Below are 22,469 nucleotides of genomic sequence, written 5' to 3'. Positions count from 1 at the left end.
ACACACATAAAAGTCAAGATGCTTAGTTATCCAATAAGAAGGGACCTGGGGACTGCTGCTTTCCACAGCATGTGCAAATGCCCTTCTGAAGATGGATGGGTGGGGTGAGGTTAGGTGATTGGCCCTGATAAGAATCCCAGTGGCCTCAATGCTCAGGGGGCACATGTATGCCTGGGGCTGGGAACCTCCTCGTTCCCCTCTGTGCCCTCAGTCCCAGCACTGAGCCTGGTCCAGAGTAGCTGTCTGTTGAGTAAATAAAAGATTGCTAGAACAAAGAGGTGACATTTGGTGTAACTGTCTTTTCCACCTTGACTGTGCTAAGTAGCCTCATTAAGGATGCCTTTAGCTAAGAGATCTCTGGGAAGGTGCCACTCTCTTTGGGCTTGCAGTAACAGTAATTTATGAGGCCTGTTAGCAAAATCAATCTCTCTCTCTCTCTACCGTGGGGCTCACAGACACCCTGTCTAACTACCAGGGCTGCTCCAGTGACAAAGTGGCCTTTCTTCACATGGTCTAGCAGAGAGAGCATGGGCCAGGAACCAAGATATGGGGCTGGACTCCTGGCTCTGCATTCACGTGACCTTGGCTAAATCCCTTCCCCTTTCTGATCCTCAGCTTTACTCAACAATAAACCAACTATACCACAACCATCATACTTACAATAAAAAGCAGCTATTGTTTACCAAGTGCCTGATATAGGCCATGCACTTCATATAATTTTGATTGGTGCTCATAATGATTCTGTGAAAACCATTATCATTATTCTCTTAGAGATGAGGAAAATAAGGCATGGTTACATGTCCAAGAACACAGAGTTAGTAAATGGCAAGCAGGCTTGGCTGACTGCCAAGGCTGTACTTATTCAGCATGCCAGGTGCTAGCTGCGCAAGACAGGCAACTGTACACATGACTTCAAGAGTCCTCTGACACCTTTTTTTTTTAAAAAAAAATGTATTTATTTTTGGCTGCATTGGGTGTTTGTTGTTGCACGTGGGCTTTCTCTAGTTGCGGCGAACAGGGTCTACTCTTTGCTGCTCTTGTTGCGGAGCGTGGGCTCTAGGCGTGCAGGCTTCCATAGTTGTGGCTCACGGGCTCTAGAGCGCAGGCTCAGTAGTTGTGGCGCATGGGTTTAGTTGCTCTGCGGCATGTAGGATCCTCCCCGGCCAGGGCTTGAACCCATGTCCCCTGCATTAGCAGGCAGATTCCTAACCACTGCGCCACCAGGGAAGCTCCCCTCTGACACCTTTTGAATCATCTGCCATCCTAAAGTCTCACAGCTCTGGAGTGAGATCATCTAGGTTCAAATCCCAGCTCTATCATTTCTTACTTGTAGGACCACAGGCCAGTTACTTAGTCTCTCTGGGATTTGCTTTCCTCATTTGTAAAAGTGGGGCTTCTCTGAGACTTAGGTTCCTTACCTATAAAATGAGGTTAATACTAGTATCAACCTCATAAGGTTATTGTAATGATTCAAATAAAAGCAACTGGGACCTAGTAAGTATCCAATAAATGTGAACTTTTGGCTTATCATCACTCTTATGAGTTCCATGAGTGATGCTGGCAAAGAAGTGGAGAGTATCTTTTAACCAGCCTTCCATGGCAGTTGCAGCTACTGAGGACACCAACGATCTCCTCTAATCCAATAAACTAGCAGACATTCCCAGCTACATCTGTTTCTCTTGTATCTTCAGGTATTTCCTGGAAGACACATCCCTTTAAAGCATTTAAGGGGAAAATTACTGCAATCAGAATTCAGGTCTTTTTTTAGACACTGAAGGCCAGAATTAATGGTTCAATACTAACAGGGAAAAGATGCATAATGGACTAGCAGGATCACCCTCCCCACAAAGTCCAGAGTTGAACCTGAAGCTGGTGTGGGGGTGACAACCACCCATTCTTATCAGTTAAGGGTCACTGATGCCCAGATTACAACAGCCCACTCTTATCATCTATTAAGCACCAAGCACCATGCCAAAATTCTGGATACTTATGCCCTTGGATTTTTACAATAGTGCTGCAAGATAGGTGATCAGCTCCATTTTTCAGAGCAGGAAACAGGCTCAGGGAGGTTAAGTGGTTGACCTGGGGTCAGAGCTGGGATTTGCCCTCTGGTCTGTGAAGCTCCCGTTTTTCCTTCTGCACCACAGGTCTCTGGACTCTCCTATGTGAGGTACATCTCAGCACACAGTTTACTGATCTGTAAGCTAGATTCAAATCATCATTTGGGGCAAGTGAATAATTCATTGGTGCTTCTAAAAAACCAGCTTTGTCCAGTACCCACACTAATCCATTTTCATTTTACATGTTTGATACTCTGGTTTACCCCTGTGATTTTATGAAGTATAAGTCACTAGAGTTGATTTTTAAACATCTGGTTTATTTGGAAAAGCACCTGTATCTCCTCCCCTTTACTGCCAAGACTTTTGAAAGCCCTGTCTACAACTGCTTCTCCATTTCCTTGTCTCTCAATTACTTTGCAACCTATCCTCCCACACACACACACACACACACACACACACACGCACACACGCACACACGCAGTCTTTCTGAGGCCAATGGAGGCTTCCCTGTATCTGAATTTAATGGACAAAATGAATGCTTATGTGGCCTCTTCATATTTGACCTCTCAACAGCACCTGACAGAACTGGTGACTCCTTCCTTCTTCAAAGTCTCCCCGTCCTTGGCTTTCAGCATGCCGCACTCTTGATTTTTCTTCTCTGGTGGCTCCTTCTCAGTTTCTTTTGCTGTCTCATGTTTGACCTCCACCATTTAATACTGGCAGTTCCAGAGGGCTCAATCTTGGTTTTCTTTCTTTCTCTATTTAAATTTCTTTTTGTTATTTTAAATTGTGGTAGAATACAAATAACAGAAAATTTACCATCTAATCCATTTTAAGTGTACAATTCAGTAATTGTAAAGGACAGTTCGGGGTTAGAGAAATTTGTGTTTTCATCATGTTAAGTATCTTCACATTGTCGTGTAACCAATCTCCAGAACTCTGTCATTTTGTAAAACTAAAAACCTACACCCATTAGACTCCCCATTTCTCCCTCCCCCTAATCCCTGGCAAACCACATTCTTTCTGTTTCTATGAGTGTGATTACTCTTGATATCTCATACAAATGAAATCATAGAGGATTTGTCTTTTTGTGACTGGCTTGTTTCACTGTGCAGAATGTCCTCAAGGTTCATCCAGGTTTGTAGCATGTGCCAGAATTTTCAGGGGGCTCAATCGTAGATCCTTTGCTCCTTTCTCTCTAAACTCTAAGGGATCTCATTCATTTCTCTGACTTCAATGACCACTTATTAGTTTAAAACATATGAAACTACCAATATTTAACAGTTTCTGACCTACCAAAATGGCAATATCTCTAACCCAGACCTCTCTTTTAGGCCTAGACCTATATATCCAATTGCCTCTTGAACATCTCTACTTTGATATCTCGTGGGCATCTTAAACTCAAGCTGCCAAAACCTGGTTATTCACCTAATGGCTTCAGACTAAACCTGGGCACCATCCTTGCCTGTTCCCTTTCCTTCATCTCCCACACTGGATGGCCAATTCTACTTCCTACATACCTCTTGAATCTATCTATTCCTGTCTACCTCTACCACTGCTATCTTAGTCCAGCCTCCCATATTCTCCAGTATGAATTATTGCAATAGTCTCACTGCTGGTCTCTCTCCACTACCCTTCCTCCCTAATTGCAAGCCATTCTCCACTTTGTAACTAGAATGATCTAATAATGCTGAAGCTGTGAGTAGCTTCCCAATGCTCTTAGGATAAAGGTCCAAATCTCTAACATGACCCACAATGCCATGACTAGATACGCTCATCTCACCAGCAGCATGTTGCCCCACACTATCTCTCTTGTCCCTGGTCCCCCATCTTAAGTTATCTTCATAGCATCCTGTTTGTTTCCTTTTCTAAAGCTTGCCACACTTGTAGTTCATTGCTCAATGCCTGTTTTCTCTGCTAGACTCTAAGCTCCACAAGAATATGGACAATACCTGTCTTGTTTATGTAACCCAGAGGGGATGCTGAGAGCTCTGGCTGCTGGAAGGATTTGGCTACCTGAATGATATGCAGGTTTTAGTTTTGACATTCTTGAGTGAATGAGAGGAATGTGAGCTTGGAGTATAAAGCAAACTCCAAGTCTTGTTTAATCTGCTTGGTAGATGCTGCATCCACCCCTGGTGGGAGAGATCTGGACACTCTGGATCAGATACATCTCACATTTGACCCATACTCATCATGAGACACTTGCCAGGAGCCCCATGGAAACTGTTCTCTGGACCTAACACAGAACCCTGACTTGGGTTTCAATGCTGGCTGCCACAGCCTAGTGTGGGACCCAGAACAAATCATTTCATCTTTCTGATCCTAATGTCCTCATTTGTGAAATGGTGATAATCAAATGTGCACAACAGAGTTGTTGTGTGGATTAAGTCAGGTAATTAAGTGTGAGAGCATCTAGCCTAAGGCCTGGACTACAGCAGCCATTGGTAAGTGCAGGATGACTGACTGTCTGAAAGAACAAATGAACAAGGGTTGACTGAAGCCAGCAGGGAAAAGCCAAGCTGCTAACAACCTAAATCCTTTGCTAGGGCAGAACCCCTGTCAACAGAAGTCACTGCTTGCATACCCTAGGTCAACATCCCACCTCTGTAAGAAGGGGGTCAAAGAGAGCTCAGTGTCTCTGCTGACATCCAGGACTCGGAGAGCCTACAGCCAAGTACACTCAGAGCTGAAGGCAGGGAGAAGGAGTGTACGTTTTGGAACCAGACAGAGCTACAGACCCCTACTGATGCTGTCACTTATTAACATCAGGTCATATCAGCTGTATGACCTGAGCAAGTCACTCTGAGTCTCATCTTCTTTATTTGTAAAGTGGGAAAATCACAACTATTTTATAGGAATGCTGTGGGGATCAAATTATAATGTATATATAAATATCAAAGTAGGATGTGATACCCCTTCCCCCCACCTAGATTTTCATGAAAGAACTTAGTTGATCTGTAATGAAGTCAAATGATTTAAGCCAGAAAAAAGGATCCAGGATACAGTTCTAGGATTAAATATGGTAATTTAGCTTAGACAAATGGAGGAGGGTAAATACAAGAAGGAGGCTTTGGCTTGAGATAAAAGAAAAGAATGGATACAAGTTAAGATAAGCAGCCTGAAACACTGCAGTGCCTCAGTCCTGCCAGTGGAAAAGAGATAATGAGGGAATGACCAGGGCAGGACCGAGTAAAGCTGGGGCAGGAACTGGAACACTGGGTTGTGCTAGCTGGATGCTATGTCGTGAAGCAGGGCTCTGAGGAGCTTGGTTCTGAAGTTTCCAGATGCCTCAGCATATGGAATTGATCCTGTTAAAGGGAAAGGCACTACCTATATGTAGGACCAGTAAATAAATATTAGTCATTCCTTTCTGATTTTGAAGAGGTTTCTAAAAGAGGGTCTTTCAAAGGCTTTGGAAAGGTGATCCTTGGCACCCTGCTAAAGGAATCTCCCCCTTGCTGCATAGCCACCACTTTGCACCTTCTCATCAGTCAGTATTGCCCAAGGACGGCCTGTGTTGTATGGTGCTTTGGGGTTTGGGGGGTTGTTAGAGAGGCATGATCGTTCCCCTTGCCCATATGTGGTCTGGAACATCTATGGCATCTGGGTGTTCACCTCTCCAGGATTGTGGGAAGAGCACAGATGGCTCTGAGCAAGAGCTTCCTTGCACCTGGATGCCATGGTGCTCTCTGTCTGGTGCTGCATCTCCATGGCCTGGGGAAGAAGCCCTGGGGACCCACACCAATGCTTAAGTGGGCGCCACAAGACAGAGACTGTATCAGATTTGGTCACTACTATACCCCAATGAGGGAATGCAGCAGGTTTTCAATAAATATTTGCTGACTGAAAGAGAAAATAATAACCTCCCCCTCCCCACCCTTACTATAAGCTGTGAGTAGTTACTGTGATGGGAAGGGCTCCTAACTTTTTATGAATGCTCACTCCTGTGATGCTGACTTGTATCTGGAGGTCAGGGCAGTAGCTAATGTTCTGAGTCAGAGTGGTCTCCTTCACCACTCTATCCCAGGGACACAGGTGGGCCTTAGCTGCTGGGAGACGAGGGATTCTGAGGACGTTATAAAATCTGGCAGAGGCTGCTGAGGCCCTCACACAAGAAACGTGGATGACAGGGAGTTTAAATCAGAGGTTACAGATTGGTGGCCCTTGCCCCAAATCTGGCTTGCAGGCAGGTTTGACTCACATACGGTTTAAACTTTTAAAAATTTAGTTGCACATTTAAAAATCAGGAGAATTCTTATTCAAATCTGGCTTCTAGATTCTTTTGAAAAACTGAAAGATATGGTAACAACTGGCTGGAGCTGTCTAGGAGAGGCACATACCCTCAGCTGATCATATCCCCTACTGGCTCTTTCACATATTGAAATTTCCTGTCCAGCCTCTGCAGGCATTTGAGTTTGCAATGCCTGCTTCAGAAGACCTAAGGAGGAAAAGCATAGCCTTGGTGGTCCAGGGAACCCCAGCAGTCAAGCCCCGATCCAGCTCTGGGTGTGAGCTGAGCCCCTTACCTGATGAGTCAGTGACAGCAGGGTCGGCCAGCCGCCCGTAGTGTGCCATAAGTTTGAGCTTGGTCTCCTGTTTCCTGTGTTTCTTGCCCATATAATGTTGCTGAGCCATGACAGGGTCATTGAAAGTCGCGTGGCAGAGGCTGCAGAACTTGTCTGGGTCTATCATCTCTCTATTCTGGTGCAAGGCTAAGGTGGAGGCCACAAGGAAAGGGTTTGTAAGGCGTTTCGACAGAGCTGCGGTGAGAGAGTTCAAACAGAAACAATGAAAAAACCCAGAAGGTGCCAGGCTTTCGTGTATGCTGAATGCAAAGAAAGGCTGGGTCACTAGTTAATCACACCTGCAGGTGTGGCACTGCCTGTGTGAATCACACAGTGAAAATCTTCTCTAATTGAGAAGATATGGGGAGCCCAAAGACCGCCTACTTTGTTCGGCAGCTTTAACTACTTCAGGCACATGAATCCTGATTTTCTTATATTCAGAGAGGGATCTGCACTTCTACTATCAAGTTGACAAATTACAACAGATTAGATATGTACATGCTTGCAATCTTCTCATCCCTCAGAATTCCCCAGAACTTCACAGCAAATAGGACAAGAAGTTTGGGTGTTTTACTCCCATCCTCAAAGTATCCCAGTTATAGATTTGGAAGTCAATGCACAGATGTAGAAAATGAGGGCCTGAGGGCCTGGAGGGTCATTTAGAAAAGGCACTATACTAGGGGGGCCTTTTAGGCTACACTGCCTTCTAGGCTGAGTGGGGGAGCGGAGGATAACATTGACATTTAGTTATGAGATTTGTATATATATTTTCTCTTTTGGTCCTCAGAACTATGCCATGAGGTAGGTGTCATTTTGCCACAATACAGAGAAAAACCGAGGCTCAGATGGGTGAAATGACTTACCCAAGATCACCCAGCTAATGAGTGAATACAGGCCTGTGTGACCCTAAAGACCATGCCCTCTCCTCTATGCCAGGCTGCCAGAGCGTGGCAGGGAGATCTGAAGGCTACAGTCCATGCGTTCACCTTCAGAAAACATCCCTGACTGTGGTCCATGAATTCAGTTAATCAGAGCCTGGTATGGGCATATATGTAAGCCTCCCGTGGGCCAACAAATGTCCTGATGCTGACTGCAGGCTGCACTGCTGCTTTATAAAGTGGATGTCATGACTCACTAATGAGTCCACGTGGCTGGAATGGTGTCAATCTAGTAACCACTGCTTTAAAAATGTGGTCTAGAACCCCCACCAATGGTGGAGGAGAGGTGAGGCTCAGCAGCACTCACAGACAGATGTTCTTTCATCTCTGTACCACTTCAATGGGGGAAGTTTTGAGGATTTTCAACAAGCCAGAAGTAACTTGCTGGCTTTTCCCACAATGGTTTTCCAGTATAGGAAATCTGAATTTCCCTGGCTACTTGATTTTCCTTAGCCATTGTTTCAGCAAGTCACTGGAAAAGTAAGGTACATGTTGTAGAATATTCAGTAATATTAGAAAATATTCAGTATGTGGTGTTGAGTTAAAAAAAAAAAAAGCAGGTTATACAGCAAACTGGTTCTTATGTCCTCGGTTCTGTAAAACAACAAAAACCATACTGGTGATGTGTGGAAAAAAGACCAAAAGCATTGGGCAGAAGTGTGCTTTTCAGTCTTTTCCAACTTTTCTACAATGAATGTAGATTCTTGATATCAGAAAAGAAATAATCATGACCACTGAAACATAAGGGTCTTTCTTTAAAAGATACTGAAGAGAAGCATCAGAGGTGAATGGTTAAGTAAAGTTGGAGGAACCACTTAATAGACATCCAGTAAAAATGAGAGCTACAGGAGTCTTCTCTCAGGAAACAACTTGAAATATGGAAAGAGAATTCTACAGGAATGTTTGCTGTAGTGTTATTTACAAACATTAATAAAGGAGAGGGGGAAAACGTAAATGTTCACCATTAGAGGACTGGTTAAATAAATGTGCTGTGATGGGATATTGTCATTAAAAATGTTTATGAAAAAGTTTTTAATAACATGGGGAAATACAAATGTTATATTAAGTGAAAAGAGCATAAAAGAAAATTATACATATGATACGATCATGTCATTATTAAAAGATATAACGTGCAATCTATATGTGTATACTGGTATTTTGAAATGTTACCAACATATTAACAGTGTTTCTCTCTTGATGGCAGGATTTGGGTGGTATTTTACTTTCCTCTTTGTACCTTTTGCATTGTTTGAACTAGAAATAACAATAATGAGTATGCGTTGTTTTTATAAAAACAATAAGGTTAAAGTATTTTACGTTTATATACATAATCTAGACATACATAAAACACATATACGCACAGATATACACACATACACATAACAAAAGATTATAGGAGAAACAGTACTCCAAAATGTTAACAGTGGTTATCTTTGAATGGTAAAATTATGAGTATTTTTCTTTCCATTTATCTATATTTTCCATATTTTCTACAACATGCTTGTATTACTTTTACATTAGAAAAATGTTTAATTTCAGAAATATAGTTGTAAACTCATGTAATAACATGGAAATGTGCTTAAACTACAAAATCAAAAGTTAAAGCAGGATACAAATGGTACATGCACTATGATTATAACTATATAAAAACATACCTGTTATGTGGCAAGGGCCAAAAGTAAATACAAAACATAAACCCTTGTATATGGAATCTTCGGACCGGGCATATTCCAGGGAATTTTCCCATTTATAGAAAGTTAAGCTCATATAAACCTAAAGATAAGTGACCATATAAAGTTCTGTTCTTAAGCTAATTTCCCTTGGTCTAATGTTTAATCTTTTTGGTACCATAAATGGTACCAACACTGACTTTAAACAAAAGCAATTAGTACTAGTATAACTTAATGATGAACAAACCATAAGCAAAGCCAGTGACACGCTCCAGGTGGTGGATGCCTGATCAACTACTGCATTTTATGTGGGGATTCCATTCACTGGCTATCTTGATGATGGTGATAATACTAACAATAGGAACTGTCGGGAATTCCCTGGCAGTCCAGTGATTAGGACTTGGCACTTTCACTACCAGGGCCTGGGTTCAATCCTTGGTTGGGGAACTAAGATCCTGCAGGCCACTTGGCCAAAAAAAAAGAGAACTGTCCTTTACTGAGCATTTATTACATCCTAGGTTCCTTGTATACCTTATTTCATCCTCAAAACCTATGAAGTAGTATTATCAACATTTTATAGGTGAGAAAACTCAGGCACAAAGAAGTTCAGTCATACAGATGGTAAATAGCAGTGGCAGGATTTAAACTTGGGCATCCATGACTTTATCTCTTGTTTCATAGCAGGAATACTAGATTGGGGTGTAATAAGAGAGTATAATTATGAGTGATTTTTTTACCCTCTCTTCAAAGTCTTCCAAAACATCACTGTCTTGTTTTTATAATACAGCAATTCAAAAAAGGACAAGTATTATAGATAGTATAGTCTACTTCTTGGTCCAAAATAAAGACAGAAGCAAAAATTACCAAGAAAAAAATAAAATAAAGATCAAACAACTTTCAGTTTTGACTAATTGCAGTTAGCAGAGGTTTAAAATCCCAGAAAGTCAATAGTTAATGAGATGAAAGTGAAGGCTGAGCCCCAGTGGTGACAAGATAAAGGGGGCTATTTTAGAAGTCACTGCACTGGGAATGAATTCATGGCAGTTGCAAATACAGTTTGCTGGGCAGTAGTGGCAGCACTGAAGTATTCAGCTTCGAAAGGCAAGTCCCTGTCTTGAGGAGAACAGGCAGCTTTGAGGATTAAAGTGAGCAGGGCATAACCTGAGCACACGAAAAAGACACGGATTTAGCTTTTAACTTGGAATGCATGGCAACAGGGCAGGTGGATGCTAGGAGGGAAAAATCTAAGTGAGAGAGGTAGGAGATGGAATGCTCTCCTGGTGTGCATAGCCTGGAGGACTCTGGCACTCCTGACTTATAATTATTTTTAAGGACAAAAGCTCAGGGCTAAGAAGCTTCTATAGAGAAAAACTGATGTAACCAAAGAAAGGGAGGTTAGGTGAGTACAACTCCGAGGATGCATTTCACTGAAGCTGGGTCTACTTTGATATTTTTAAGGGCTCTCAAAAGCAGTTCAACCTCTTCAAGTCTGTGGCCCCAGTGAGCATTTCTGGGAGCACCTGGCATTGGTGCCTTGAGGACGGGAGGGGTCCCGATACATAGCACCACTCAGGAAAACCAGTACCTTCCACCTTAGTGGATTGCTGCTTCAGCTTTAAGTTCTTTGCGTGGGTCTTCCCCAGGTAGTGCGACTGGGCCACGACAGGGGAGGAAAAGGTCATGTTACAGATGGGGCAGCACTGGTTCTTGTCTTTGCTTCTGCTGCTCTTCTGGTTAGGAGAAAGAACACAGGTCTGATCACGCCACTGCCCGGCCAGAAAATCTTCACTGGTTCCCCACTGCCCATAGGAGAATGAGCATTCAAGGCCCCCTTCACACACTAACCCCAACCTACCTTTCTGGATTCTTTTCCAGCTACTTCATCCCATGCTCTACTCACCATTCCCCATTTTGTTCTCTGCTACTTCCTTGTTTTACTTGGGCCATTCCTGCTGCCTAGAATGATCTTCCTTTCTTTACTGCCTGGCATATGTCTGCTTAGCCTTCAAGGCCCAGATTAAATATTACCTCTTCTGAGAGACTTTTACTCAAGAAAATTACTCAGTAAACAATTATCAAGCCACTTTGTGTGATTATTCCAGGAAGGAAGAACTAATCTTGTTCTTCCTCTGTACTCCTGGAGTGCATTAAATAGACCTCTATCATATCACTCGCTTGTCACCCTAAACTGACAGTGTCACAGCTTAGGAGACTTTTCTGTGAACTAAAGTGCAACATTTGGGCAAAGACTGTTGGATTCATCTTTGTTTCCTATCCTTAGCACTCTGCTGGAGTCTGGCACACAGCAGATGTTCAGGGTTTGATGAACAAGCAGATCATTGGGTTTTATTTCATGATTATGATTAGGCTAGAAAACAATGTACTTCAAGTCTATATTAAGAGTTCCCAGCCTCTCTCTTATGTCTGATTTCTGAATACAGTATTCATTCTAATATAGCATTTTTCAACCTTGGTACTATTGTCATTTTGGGTTGGATAACTCTTTGTTGGACGGGGAGGGGCCCACGATCTCATTAGAACTACTGGGCCACTCCGAGAGTAGAAGGATCAGAGATATAAAGAGGTGAAGTGACTTGCCCAGGGTCACAGAGTTGATCTTGTCTTTCTGGATTCTAAATCACAAGAAGGGCAACCAGGGGATGAGCCAGTGAATTTGGAGAAGGGATAAGCAAGGCCCTTGCAAACCTGTGGTCCCTATGACAGGGAGGCACAGTTTGTAGTGTAAGCTCTCACTCACTGAGCATCCACTAGGAATTGGAATTTTACCTCACAATACCCTTAAGAGGTAGGAACTATTATCTCCATTTTATGGGTGAAGTACAGAGAGGTTAAGTGACTTGTCCAAAGTCACCCAACCATTAAGTTGTAGAGCTAGTATTGGGCCCTAGTCTGCTGACTTTTCATCCCATGACATTTGCACAGCCTGCTATGGAACAAAAATAATGGTACACCTGAGGCACTGGGGTTGTTTCAGCATAATTCTCACAGTATTTCTAAGGCAAAAAGCAAACATGCTGGAAAAGTGTTTATTCCACTTGTTTATTCCAAATATTCAAGTATTGAACTCAGCTCTTTCCCCCAGATCTCAAGAAAGCAAGCAACCTGGCTTTCTTCCACTTTCTCTTCTTGAGTAGGGAATGGACAGCTGTCCTACTCTAACAAACCACTGACAATGGCTCCATTTACTGAGCCCCTACTATGTGCCAGGCTCTGTGTTGGGTGCTTTAATAAACCTTCCTTCATTTTAGTTTGGAAAAATCCTGAAAGGTAGTTGACATTAGCATCCTCATTATTATAGAGGAAGAAATCAAGGCTCAGAGAAGTAATAAGACTTGCCCAAATCACAGAACAGGGCCAGGATTTGTAGCCAAGTCAGTCTGACTCAAAGCCCATGTTCTTTCCACCACACCAACCTGCCTGCTGGCTTCATCAGAAAGTGAGCAGTCTCAACATGGCAGCTGTATTACCTGATCTGAGTCTAGCTTCTTCGTGTCCCCCTTTAATGTCTCCATTCCATGGATTGCTAGGTATCTCTTCACTTTGTTGGCATGTTTTTTGCTCTGCAAGAACCCAGGAAAAAGATCAAAGATAGCTAAATGCCATTTCATATCTAAGGCACTCAAAAACACTAGATTTTCATCTGATTCATCCTCACAGACACTTTTGAGGAGGAGAGGGTGGGGGAAGAAACCTAGTTTATTGAGTTCCTACTCTGTATAAAGTACTTAAATGCTGTCAAATCTAATCATCACAATAAGTTATGAGAAAATTATCATCATCTCAATCTTATAGATGAGGAAACTGAGGCTGAAGATAGTGAGGTTTCTTGCCCAGGATGAGTAGCGGAGATGTGATTCAAACACAGGTCTATTTAAAGCCAAAGCATGTACTTTCTACTGTACCAAGCTGCATGGGAACATGTAAGTATAATGATCCTGATTTGGATGGAAGAAATGAGACTCAGAAAAATTAAGTCAATCTTCAAGTCACAGCCAACATGCATGGAGGCAACACCTGGGTGGCTAAAAAGGAATTCACTGCACAAGCCAGGGAGAAGTGGGGGTTTGACACTGGGTCTGGAAAAATAAAGCAGTACTAAAGGTACAAGGGCATACCTGGTAGTGTGCCAGCTTCTGGGACTCAGAAATTAGCAAGGCGCAGCAAACCTTACACTGGGTGCTGGTGAAGAGACACTGGTTCTTCTGGATCATGTGTTCCACTACAGAGAGGAAAATAAAAAATCTTTGAGTTAAAAACCTGCCTCAACAGCACTGTCTTTGAACCCTGCCTCAAACACATGAACTGAGTAATGGAATGCCATACTATTAAATCGGCAAACCTCAGCCACCCCTGCCCTACTGCTTTCATGACTCACGCTATATTCTCGTGCCACCTCACCTGTAACTTACTTTATACTTTTATGTACGCCAACTTTCTTTCTAAATGATTATTATTATTTATTTAGTTATTTTTGGCTGTGCCACATGGCATGTGGGATCTTAGTTCCCCGACCAGGGATGGAACCCAAGCCCCCTGCAGTGGAAGCGTGGAGTCTTAGCCACTGGACTGCCAGGGAAGTCCCTATGCCAACTTTCTTTACTAAGTAAATTCTTTTAAAAAGGAATCTTTAAATTATAAACTTAAGTAAATACCAATAAAAATAAATACAATAAAAATGAAACAATTCTAGCCAGATACTGGTGTGAGAGGCTTGCAGTTCTCTCTAAAAAGAACATTAAGAAAGTGGCAAATGCAGTCTCTGCTGCTGTCACTGCCCCAGTCTCTTCCCCCGGCCTCTTGTTGCCACTGAATTGCCAAGATGTCACTTTCTAACAAGCTGACTCTGGACAAGCTGGACGTGAAGGGGTAGCGGGTCATCATGAGAGTGGACTTCAATGTTCCTAGGAAGAACAACAAGATAACAAACAACCAGAGGATCAAGGCTGCCGTTCCAAGCATCAAATTCTGCTTGGACACTGGAGCCAAGTCAGTTGTTCTTATGAGCCATCTGGGCTGGACTGATGGTGTCCCCATGCCTGACAAGTACTCCCTGCAGCCAGTTGCTGTAGAACTCAAATCTCTGCTGGGCAAGGATGTTTTGTTCTTGAAGGACTAGAAAGCTTGTGCTGACCTAGCTGCTGGGTCTGTCATCTTGCTGGAGAACCTTCGCTTTCATGTGGAGGAAGACGGGAAGGGAGAAGATGCTTCTGGGAACAAGGTTAAAGCTGAGCCAGCCAAAATGGAATTCCGCTAGGTAATTTTAGATATTTCAAAATCAGATCAAGAACAGTGAGAAGGGACTTCCCTGGTGGCGCAGTGGTTAAGAATCCGCCTGCCAGTGCACGGGACACAGGTTCGAGCCCTGGTCTAGGAAGATCCCACATGCCACGGAGCAACTAAGCCCATGCACCCCAACTACTGAGCCCACGAGCCACAACTACTGAAGCCTGCACGCTTAGAGCCTGTGTTGCGCAACAAGAGGAGTCACCGCAATGAGAAGCCCGTGCACTGCAATGAAGAGTAGCCACCACTCGTCGCAACCAGAGAAAGCCTGCTCACAGCAACAAAGACCCAATGCAGCCAAAAAAAAAATTACCTAATGTGTCACACAAGTTCCACACCATAGGAATCTATAGTATTAACCTGTGCTTAATTGTTGGGCCTGGAAAACAAAGCTTTACTCTTTGAGGAGGGAGTAAAATCTCACACAAGGCATGAGTTCTATCATGACATCGACAATCTGAGGCAGGGGTAGAATCTGGCAAATTCATGTGTTTTATCTTCTACTCTGGACCAAAAAGTGGGCAAGATTCTCTGGAGGGAGGTTCTTGGGGGGGAACTGTTGTTTTTTTTTTTTTTGCGGTACGCGGGCCTCTCACTGCTGTGGCCTCTCCGGTTGCGGAGCACAGGCTCCGGACGCGCAAGCTCAGCGGCCATGGCTCACGGGCCCAGCCGCTCCACGGCATGCGGGATCTTCCCGGACGGGGGCACGAACCCGCGTCCCCTACAACGGCAGGCAGACTCTCAACCACTGCGCCACCAGGAAAGCCCGGGGGGGAACTTTTAAGGTGCCTCTCCCTACTCCACAAGATATAAAGCTTATTTATTTACGCCAGCCCTTTTGGGAAGAAGGGTTGTTGTCTGGCTATATTTCTGACCCTGAGGGTCTTTTGTTTATTTCCCTATTTTTCTCCTACAGTGTTTGGTAAATTTTTGTGAAAGACTGTGGCTGCCTCAGCCGTGCTCAGAGAAATCAACAGACGTGGGTCTGTGAACACATCTGGGCCAGAGCTTTTTTTTTTTTTTTTTTTTTTTGTGGTATGCGGGCCTCTCACTGTCGTGGCCTCTCCCGTTGCAGAGCACAGGCTCCGGACGCGCAGGCTCAGCGGCCATGGCTCACGGGCCCAGCCGCTCCGCGGCATGTGGGATCTTCCCGGACCGGGGCATGAACCCGTGTCCCTTGCATCGGCAGGCGGACTCTCAACCACTGCGCCACCAGGGAAGCCCGGGCCAGAGCTTTTTAAATGGAGGGTGAGAGGCTCCTCAGAATGCAAAGCCCATAAAGGGAAAATGCTACCCAGGAGTCAGGATCCAGCCATTCTCTCCTCGCATGGAGATGATGGATTTTGTTTTATTAAAGGAGACGGGGTTTCCTTTCAAGGATATTCAGAATCTGACTCCCAAAGACTAAACAGGGCAAGGACCATGTCACTTATGACTTTGTATACCCAGTATCTAATAAAATGCCTGACCCAGAATGGCCATCACTAAAAAGTCTACAAATAACAAATGCTGGAGACGGTATGGAGAAAAGGGAACCCTCCTATGCTGTTGGTGGGAATGTAAATTGGTGCAGCCACTGTGGAAAACAGTATGGAGGTTCCTCAAAAAACTAAAAATAGGGCTTCCCTGGTGGCGCAGTGGTTGAGAGTCCGCCTGCCGATGCAGGGGACACGGGTTCGTGTCCCGGTTCGGGAAGATCCCACATGCTGTGGAGTGGCTGGGCCCGTGAGCCATGGCCACTAAGCCTGCGCGTCCAGAGCCTGTGCTCCGCAACGGGAAAGGCCACAACAGTGAGAGGCCCATGTACCGCAAAAAAAAAAAAAAACAAAAAAACCCAAAAAAAACCTAAAAATAGAGTTGCGATATGATCCAGCAATCCCACTCCTGGGCATATATCCAGCCAAAACTATAATTCAAAAAGATACATGCACCCCTATGTTCATAGCAGCACTATTCACAATAGCCATGACATGGAAACAACCTAAATGTTCATTGATAGATGAATGGATAAAGAAGATGTGGTACATATATACAATGGAATACTACTCAGCCATAAAAAAGAATGAAATAATGTAATTTGCAGCAACACGGATGGACCTAGAGATTATCATACTAAGTGAAGTCAGAAAGAGAAAGACAAACACCATATATCACTTACATGTGGAATCTAACACATGACACAAATGAACTTATCTACAAAACAGAAACAGACTCACAGACATAGAGAACAGACTCATCATTGCCAAGGGGGAGGTGGGAGAGGGATGGATTGGGAGTTTGGGATTAGTAGATGCAAACTGTCATATATAGAATGGATTAAACAACAAGGTCCTACTGTATAGCACAGGGAAGTATATTTAATATACTGTGATAAACCATAATGGAAAAGAATATGAAAAAGAATATACATGTATATGTATGTATATATATGAAACTGAATCACTTTGCTATACAGCAGAAATTAACACATTGTAAATCAACTATACTTCAATAAAATAAATTAAAAATAAAATCCCTAACCCACAGGAGGGGCTTGGTGAATACCTGCTGAATAAATGAAATACACATCTTTGGCCTCAGAGAATACATTCACACAGTTCACAATTATGTATTCAGAATGCCTTCTACGTGCCAGCAATGGGTTTAGTGCTGGGGCCATGTCAACAAATAAGAGAGAGTACAAAGTAAATAAATAAGCAAGATAGTGACAGAGAGTGAGAAATATTATGAAAACAAGCAGACAAAGTAAGTGGTTGAGAATGTTGGGGCAGTATAGTCAGTGAAGACCATGCTAGGGAGGCGTTAGCCACAAGAAGGTCTGGGGGAAACTGTTCCAGCCTGAGACAGTGTCAAGTCTCTGAGGCAGGGATGAGTTTGGCATATGCAAGGAATGAAGAGAAGGACAGTGTGGATAGAGTATGGTGAATGAGAGAATAGTGGTAGGAAATAAAGTTGGAGAGAGTTTGAGGCCTACCAGATCATGTGGAATGAGTATAAGGCCTCATAAACCATGGTATGAACTACAGATTTTATTCTTAGTGCAATGAGAGGTGACAAGATATGGCTTATGTTTTGAAAAGATTAGTCTATTCGTTGTGTCAGCAGATTGTATGGGAATAGGAATGGAAACAGGAAGAACAGGGAAGAGGCTGTTGCAGTCTTCTAGGCAATAGATGAAAGAAATGTGGACTAGGCAGGTTGTCAGTGGAGATGAGAAAAGTGGATGGATTTGGAATTATGTTCTGGAAGTAGATCTGACATCCAATTTCTTTGATTGGATGTAGGGGGTGAAGTAGGAGAGCATTCAAGGATAACTCCTAGGTTTTGAATTTGAGAAACTAACAGATGAGAACTGGAGGAAGACAGCCTTGGAGGAGAAATTAAAGACGTTTCCTTTGGCTATATTAAACATGAGTGGTCTTATCACATACATGGGTAGAGATATCAAGTAGTCAGCTAGAGATTCAGGCCTAGAGCTTGAGGGAAAGGTCAGAGCTGGGGATACAAATTGAGACTCCTGGGACTGAGTCTTGGACCCTCCAAATTTAGAAGTCAGGCAGAGGAAGTGAAGTTGAATATAAAATGAGTATGAGGCGGGACTTTGGCTATAGCAGAGTGAGGAGATCCTCTTCACCCAAGGCAACTAAAACACTGAACAAAATTGACAAAAACAATCCCTTCAGTACCCTGGAAATTGACCAAAGGCACTTAACAATCTGGGAAGCACTTATGCTTGTACATCTGCTGAACTTTGGGTGAGAAGAGCGGGAATCTGGGACTGCTCTCATCCCCTCCCACACTCAGTCAGTGCAGAGGTTCTACCAGGAAGAGGTAGGATGTGAGAACCAATAGCTTCCCTGTGGAAGAGGAAATCACTTGATTTGGAGTGGTGGGCAATGCCCCTATCTAGTGATAATATTGGTGGAAGTGATGGTCTCAGAGGTAGGTGAGGAGGAAAGGCCAAAGGCTCTACTATAGCCTTTGCTGTGTCATGTTTGTGGTTGAGACTGTGTGGCAGTGGGGACCTAAGAGGGCCCAAGTTAGTCACATACTCCTGGCCAACTCTGAGGTTGTACACATGCACAGAAGAGATGCAAAAGGCCCTGACAGAAAGTAAAAGCCAGGGCTGACTTTAAAATGGCCTGAACTTTGAATGTAATTTCCTACCTACCTACAGATCCAACCGAGGCCTTTACTGGCTCCAGGTGTTTACTGAATCACTGGTTGACTACTAAGCAACATATAGACACATGGAAGACAGAAATTATAAAAACGAACCAAATTGGGAATATTTGCTCTTAAAGTCTTCAGCTACCATGTAAGCGATTTTCTTCCAGGCTGTGAGGAAGCCTTAACTATTCCATGCATGAAATCACATGGAGAGACCCTGAGACTATGTGAAAAAAGAGATGCCCGGCCAGCCTCCAGAAGTTCCATCCCACTGCTGTTTCAGCTCTAGCCACTACCTGACTGCAACTGCATAAGAGACCTTGAGTCAGAACTGTCCAGCCAACCCTTTCTTGAATTCCTGACTCACAAAATCTGTGAGAGATTCATGAGGTTGAAGGAAGCTAAGGTCCACAGAGGGAAAAAGAACTTATATGAATTATCAGAATTCTGAGAAGGTGGCCTGAATGTGAATCCCTGTTTCCCAAATATCCACATACAACTCTAATCCAATTACCAGAGGGGATAGGTTTGATACAGGAAATTAGATGCTTAGAAAATCATTGGAAAGGCTGAAGGTACTAGGTTGAGCCTTCCAGAAATGTCTCTAGGAACAATGCATAACTGTTCCAACAGGTGAGCTATAATCTCTGAGGCCTCCACTGCAGCCTTGCTGGAAGTAAGAAGCTTCCATTGTCATTGAACATGCCTCTTAACATATGAAGCTGGAGAATGGATGCTGGAACACTGATGTGAGAAGATCTCATAGTTCCACGACCTTTCTTGACAGTAACAATAGCTGTAGAAATATGATCTTCACTGCATTTCTGCCTTCCAAATCTTACGAGAAGGCATCTGATTGGCAGGATTTATTTTGTATCCATATTGTAGACAATCAGAAGAGGTATGGGGCAGAGGCTGAGAGATCTAGAATGCGACATAGAGGGCTGATTTTCATAGGGTCATGAAGTAGGGACAGTAAGTCTAGCCATATCAACAACTAAATTAAATGTCAATAGCTTAAACAGCCCACTCAAAAGGCAGAGATTGGGCTTCCCTGGTGGCGCAGTGGTTGAGAGTCCGCCTGCCGATGCAGGGGACATGGGTTCGTGCCCCAGTCCGGGAAGATCCCACATGCGGCGGAGCGGCTGGGCCTGTGAGCCACGGCTGCTTAGCCTGCGCATCCGGAGCCTGTGCTCCGCAATGGGAGAGGCCACAACAGTGAGAGGCCCAAATACCCAAAAAAAAAAAAAAAAAAAAAAAAAAAAAGGCAGAGATTATTAGAGAATAAAAAAAACAAGATTTATACAATGGAATTCTATTTAGCAATAAAAAGGAATGACGTATTAATACACACTACAATTTGGCTAAACCTCAAAAACATGCTGAGTGAGAGAAGCCAAATGGAAAAGACTATATATTATAGGATTCCATTTACTGAAAGGTCCAGAAAAGGCAAATTTATAGACAGAAAACAGATTAGTGGTTGCCGAGAGCAGGAGGTAAGAGTGGGGATTTAATGTAAAGGAGCACAAATTGGAGTGATGGAAATATTCTAAACTGGACTAGGGCTATACAACTCTATACTTTTACTACAATTAATTGAATTTTACAGTTACAATGGGTGAATTTTATGGTATGTAAATTATAACTCAATGAGAAAACAAAAATTATAACTAAGAGAAAATAAAAAACCAAGGTAAGTAGGACTCGGTGTTTTAGGTATCTACCTAGACCTCAAATAAATTATTGGACAAAGTGAGGAGAGCAGGGAAGTGAACTGGGTTCTAAATGACTGTGGGCATTCATACACACATAAACAGTTCACTTCCCAGAGCAAGCTGCTGTGTTCTCTGCTTCAATGTCCAAGGCATGCCTTCTGTATCCCCTGAGGACAAAGGGCGCTTCCTCTTTGTGTACCCTCAACTCTTAGACTTCCCACTTCACTGAACCCACTACATTATACTGCAACTGTCTTGGTGTCTGCTTCCTGGATTAGACTACAAGCCCCTCCAGGGCAAGGCCAGTATTATTCTCAACTCTGTAGCTCTGATGCCCAGCCAATCCTGGGAACAGAGCAGGCATCAGTGAATGTTGGTCAAATTAATGAAAGGAAAATTGCAGGCGGTGGAGGGTGGAGGAGAGGCAACTTTGTGCCAAACAAGTTTGAAAGTATGGGGGTGAGGGGGATAGGAGCCTCTTATTAATTTAGGAGTCAGACTAGACTAGTTTTTAAATTGGAGAAATATACACCAGGGTATAGGTATGTATACCACCCCAAATTTAAACATATCTTCCTTGGATGTGGTCAAAAATTCCATTTTATCCCAGGACAATCAGTTCACAAGCAACATATTAACTTTCCAAGATTAGTCTGCTCAGCAAGCAAACAAACCTTTAGAGAAATCTGATTTCCCTGCAGATTACCTGACAGGATCAGCACAAAAGCCCAGTTTGTGTACTTCTGGGTTAGAGTTAAGCAGCTAGCTCTGCTAAGGACTGTGAAGGGGGTCACAAAACGGGGTCAGAGCAGCTCTTTCCATCCTCCTCTTTCTATCTCCATCTTACCCAGGGCTAGGTCAAGTGCAGAACAAGCTGGGAAGCTTCAGCCCAGAAGTGCCCCCCTAGAGAGACTTGTATATCCTGTTCTCCACAACCTTGGGTCAAGCGTGGGATACAAAAAGCTGGAGCCATAGTATACCCGTCCAGGCTCCCGGGCTCCTGGCTCCCATATTAGAAAAGGGATTCAAGTGGTGGAAACAGGTGACACCAAGAAACAGGGGTAAGCCAGGGCTCAGTCTCCAAGTTCAGGAGGCACACTGAGGTATGGAGAAGGCCTTCGAGAGCCCTCGGAAGTGTGGGGCATGAGAGAAGGGAGGCAAGAGACACTAGGGGTGGGGGAACCTGGAGACTGGGATGGTGAAGGGGTTACGAGGCTGGCGGGGAAGGTTCTGAGGGTCTCCGAAACGGCGTGCACGGCACGCCCGGAGGATTCCAGTCCTCAAGTTTAGGAAGAAGTAAGCTCTCGCGGGTGAGGAAGGCGGGGTAGAGAACCACGCGGCCACAGCGTGAGAAGGCCCTTGACCATTTGCGCGCGCTTCTTGTGGCGTACAGCCTGGATTTTCAGGGGAGCTGGCACAACGCGCCCAGGTCCTGGTGAGGTGCACGAGTCAGGGAGTCCCGGGGCGCATCACGCCAGGGGGCGGGCCGGGCGCCAGAGGGTGTGACCGTAGACCCGGGGGCTGGTCCGCGTCCCCGCCCCGCGCTTCCGCCACTCTCCGCGAAAGGAGCAGGCGGGCGAGTGTCTTCCTGCCTCTGAAGTCCCCGGACTCACCTTCCTCCCTCCCCACTGGTTGGGCCCCGGACACTGCTTCCCAGAGGCGGCGCGCCCTCTCGCGGTCGAAGCGCAGCCCGTCGGGTTCCCGGCCCTCCCGCTCCTCCGAGTTGTTGTACGGCCGGGCCGCGCCGCTGTCCGCAGCCTCCGCGGTGCCCAACGCGGAATACTCCATCTTCCCCACAAACCCTAACCGGCTATAGCCGCTCATGAACCTTGGTCTCGCGAGATGTGGGTGGGAGGATGGCTTTGCCCGGCCAACAAATCTCGCGAGGTTTGAGTACTGCAGGCTGCGTTGCGGTTCTGACCCTGGCCGTTCTTTTTCGTCGACGCTGCTGGGACTTCGGAGCTTGTGCAGTGGATTCGGAAGTCGGTCGCAGGTTCCACCGCATACCCCTCCCTCCGGGACAGGCTCGTGCAGTCCTTGG

The 22,469-nt window shown here is 44.4% G+C and overlaps 1 protein-coding gene across 6 annotated transcripts in view; it reads right to left on the bottom strand.

Moving 5' to 3' along the window:
* Window positions 1–22,261, bottom strand: part of ZNF346 (zinc finger protein 346) — a 30,175-nt gene extending 7,914 nt beyond the window's left edge. The window contains exons 1-6 of one of the 6 annotated variants that reach the window (XM_073802829.1): window positions 22,042–22,261; window positions 13,373–13,476; window positions 12,725–12,817; window positions 10,822–10,966; window positions 6,590–6,823; window positions 2–6,501 (exon numbers count right to left, since the gene is read on the bottom strand). In XM_073802829.1, the coding sequence (XP_073658930.1) occupies window positions 6,323–6,501; window positions 6,590–6,823; window positions 10,822–10,966; window positions 12,725–12,817; window positions 13,373–13,476; window positions 22,042–22,252 (966 nt within the window). In that variant the 5' untranslated portion in view covers window positions 22,253–22,261 and the 3' untranslated portion in view covers window positions 2–6,322. Of the gene's footprint in view, window position 1; window positions 6,502–6,589; window positions 6,824–10,821; window positions 10,967–12,724; window positions 12,818–13,372; window positions 13,477–22,041 lie in introns of those variants that run through there. The other 5 variants (XM_073802831.1, XM_073802830.1, XM_019943260.3 and 2 more) reach the window with 5 other exon arrangements.
* Window positions 22,262–22,469: the final 208 nt, after the last annotated feature.

The sequence above is a fragment of the Tursiops truncatus genome, chromosome 3, assembly GCF_011762595.2.
Source record: "Tursiops truncatus isolate mTurTru1 chromosome 3, mTurTru1.mat.Y, whole genome shotgun sequence".
NCBI classification, from domain to species: domain Eukaryota; kingdom Metazoa; phylum Chordata; class Mammalia; order Artiodactyla; family Delphinidae; genus Tursiops; species Tursiops truncatus.
The sequence above is the reverse complement of the archived record's forward strand: the minus strand, read 5'-3'. Positions and strand labels throughout refer to the sequence as shown.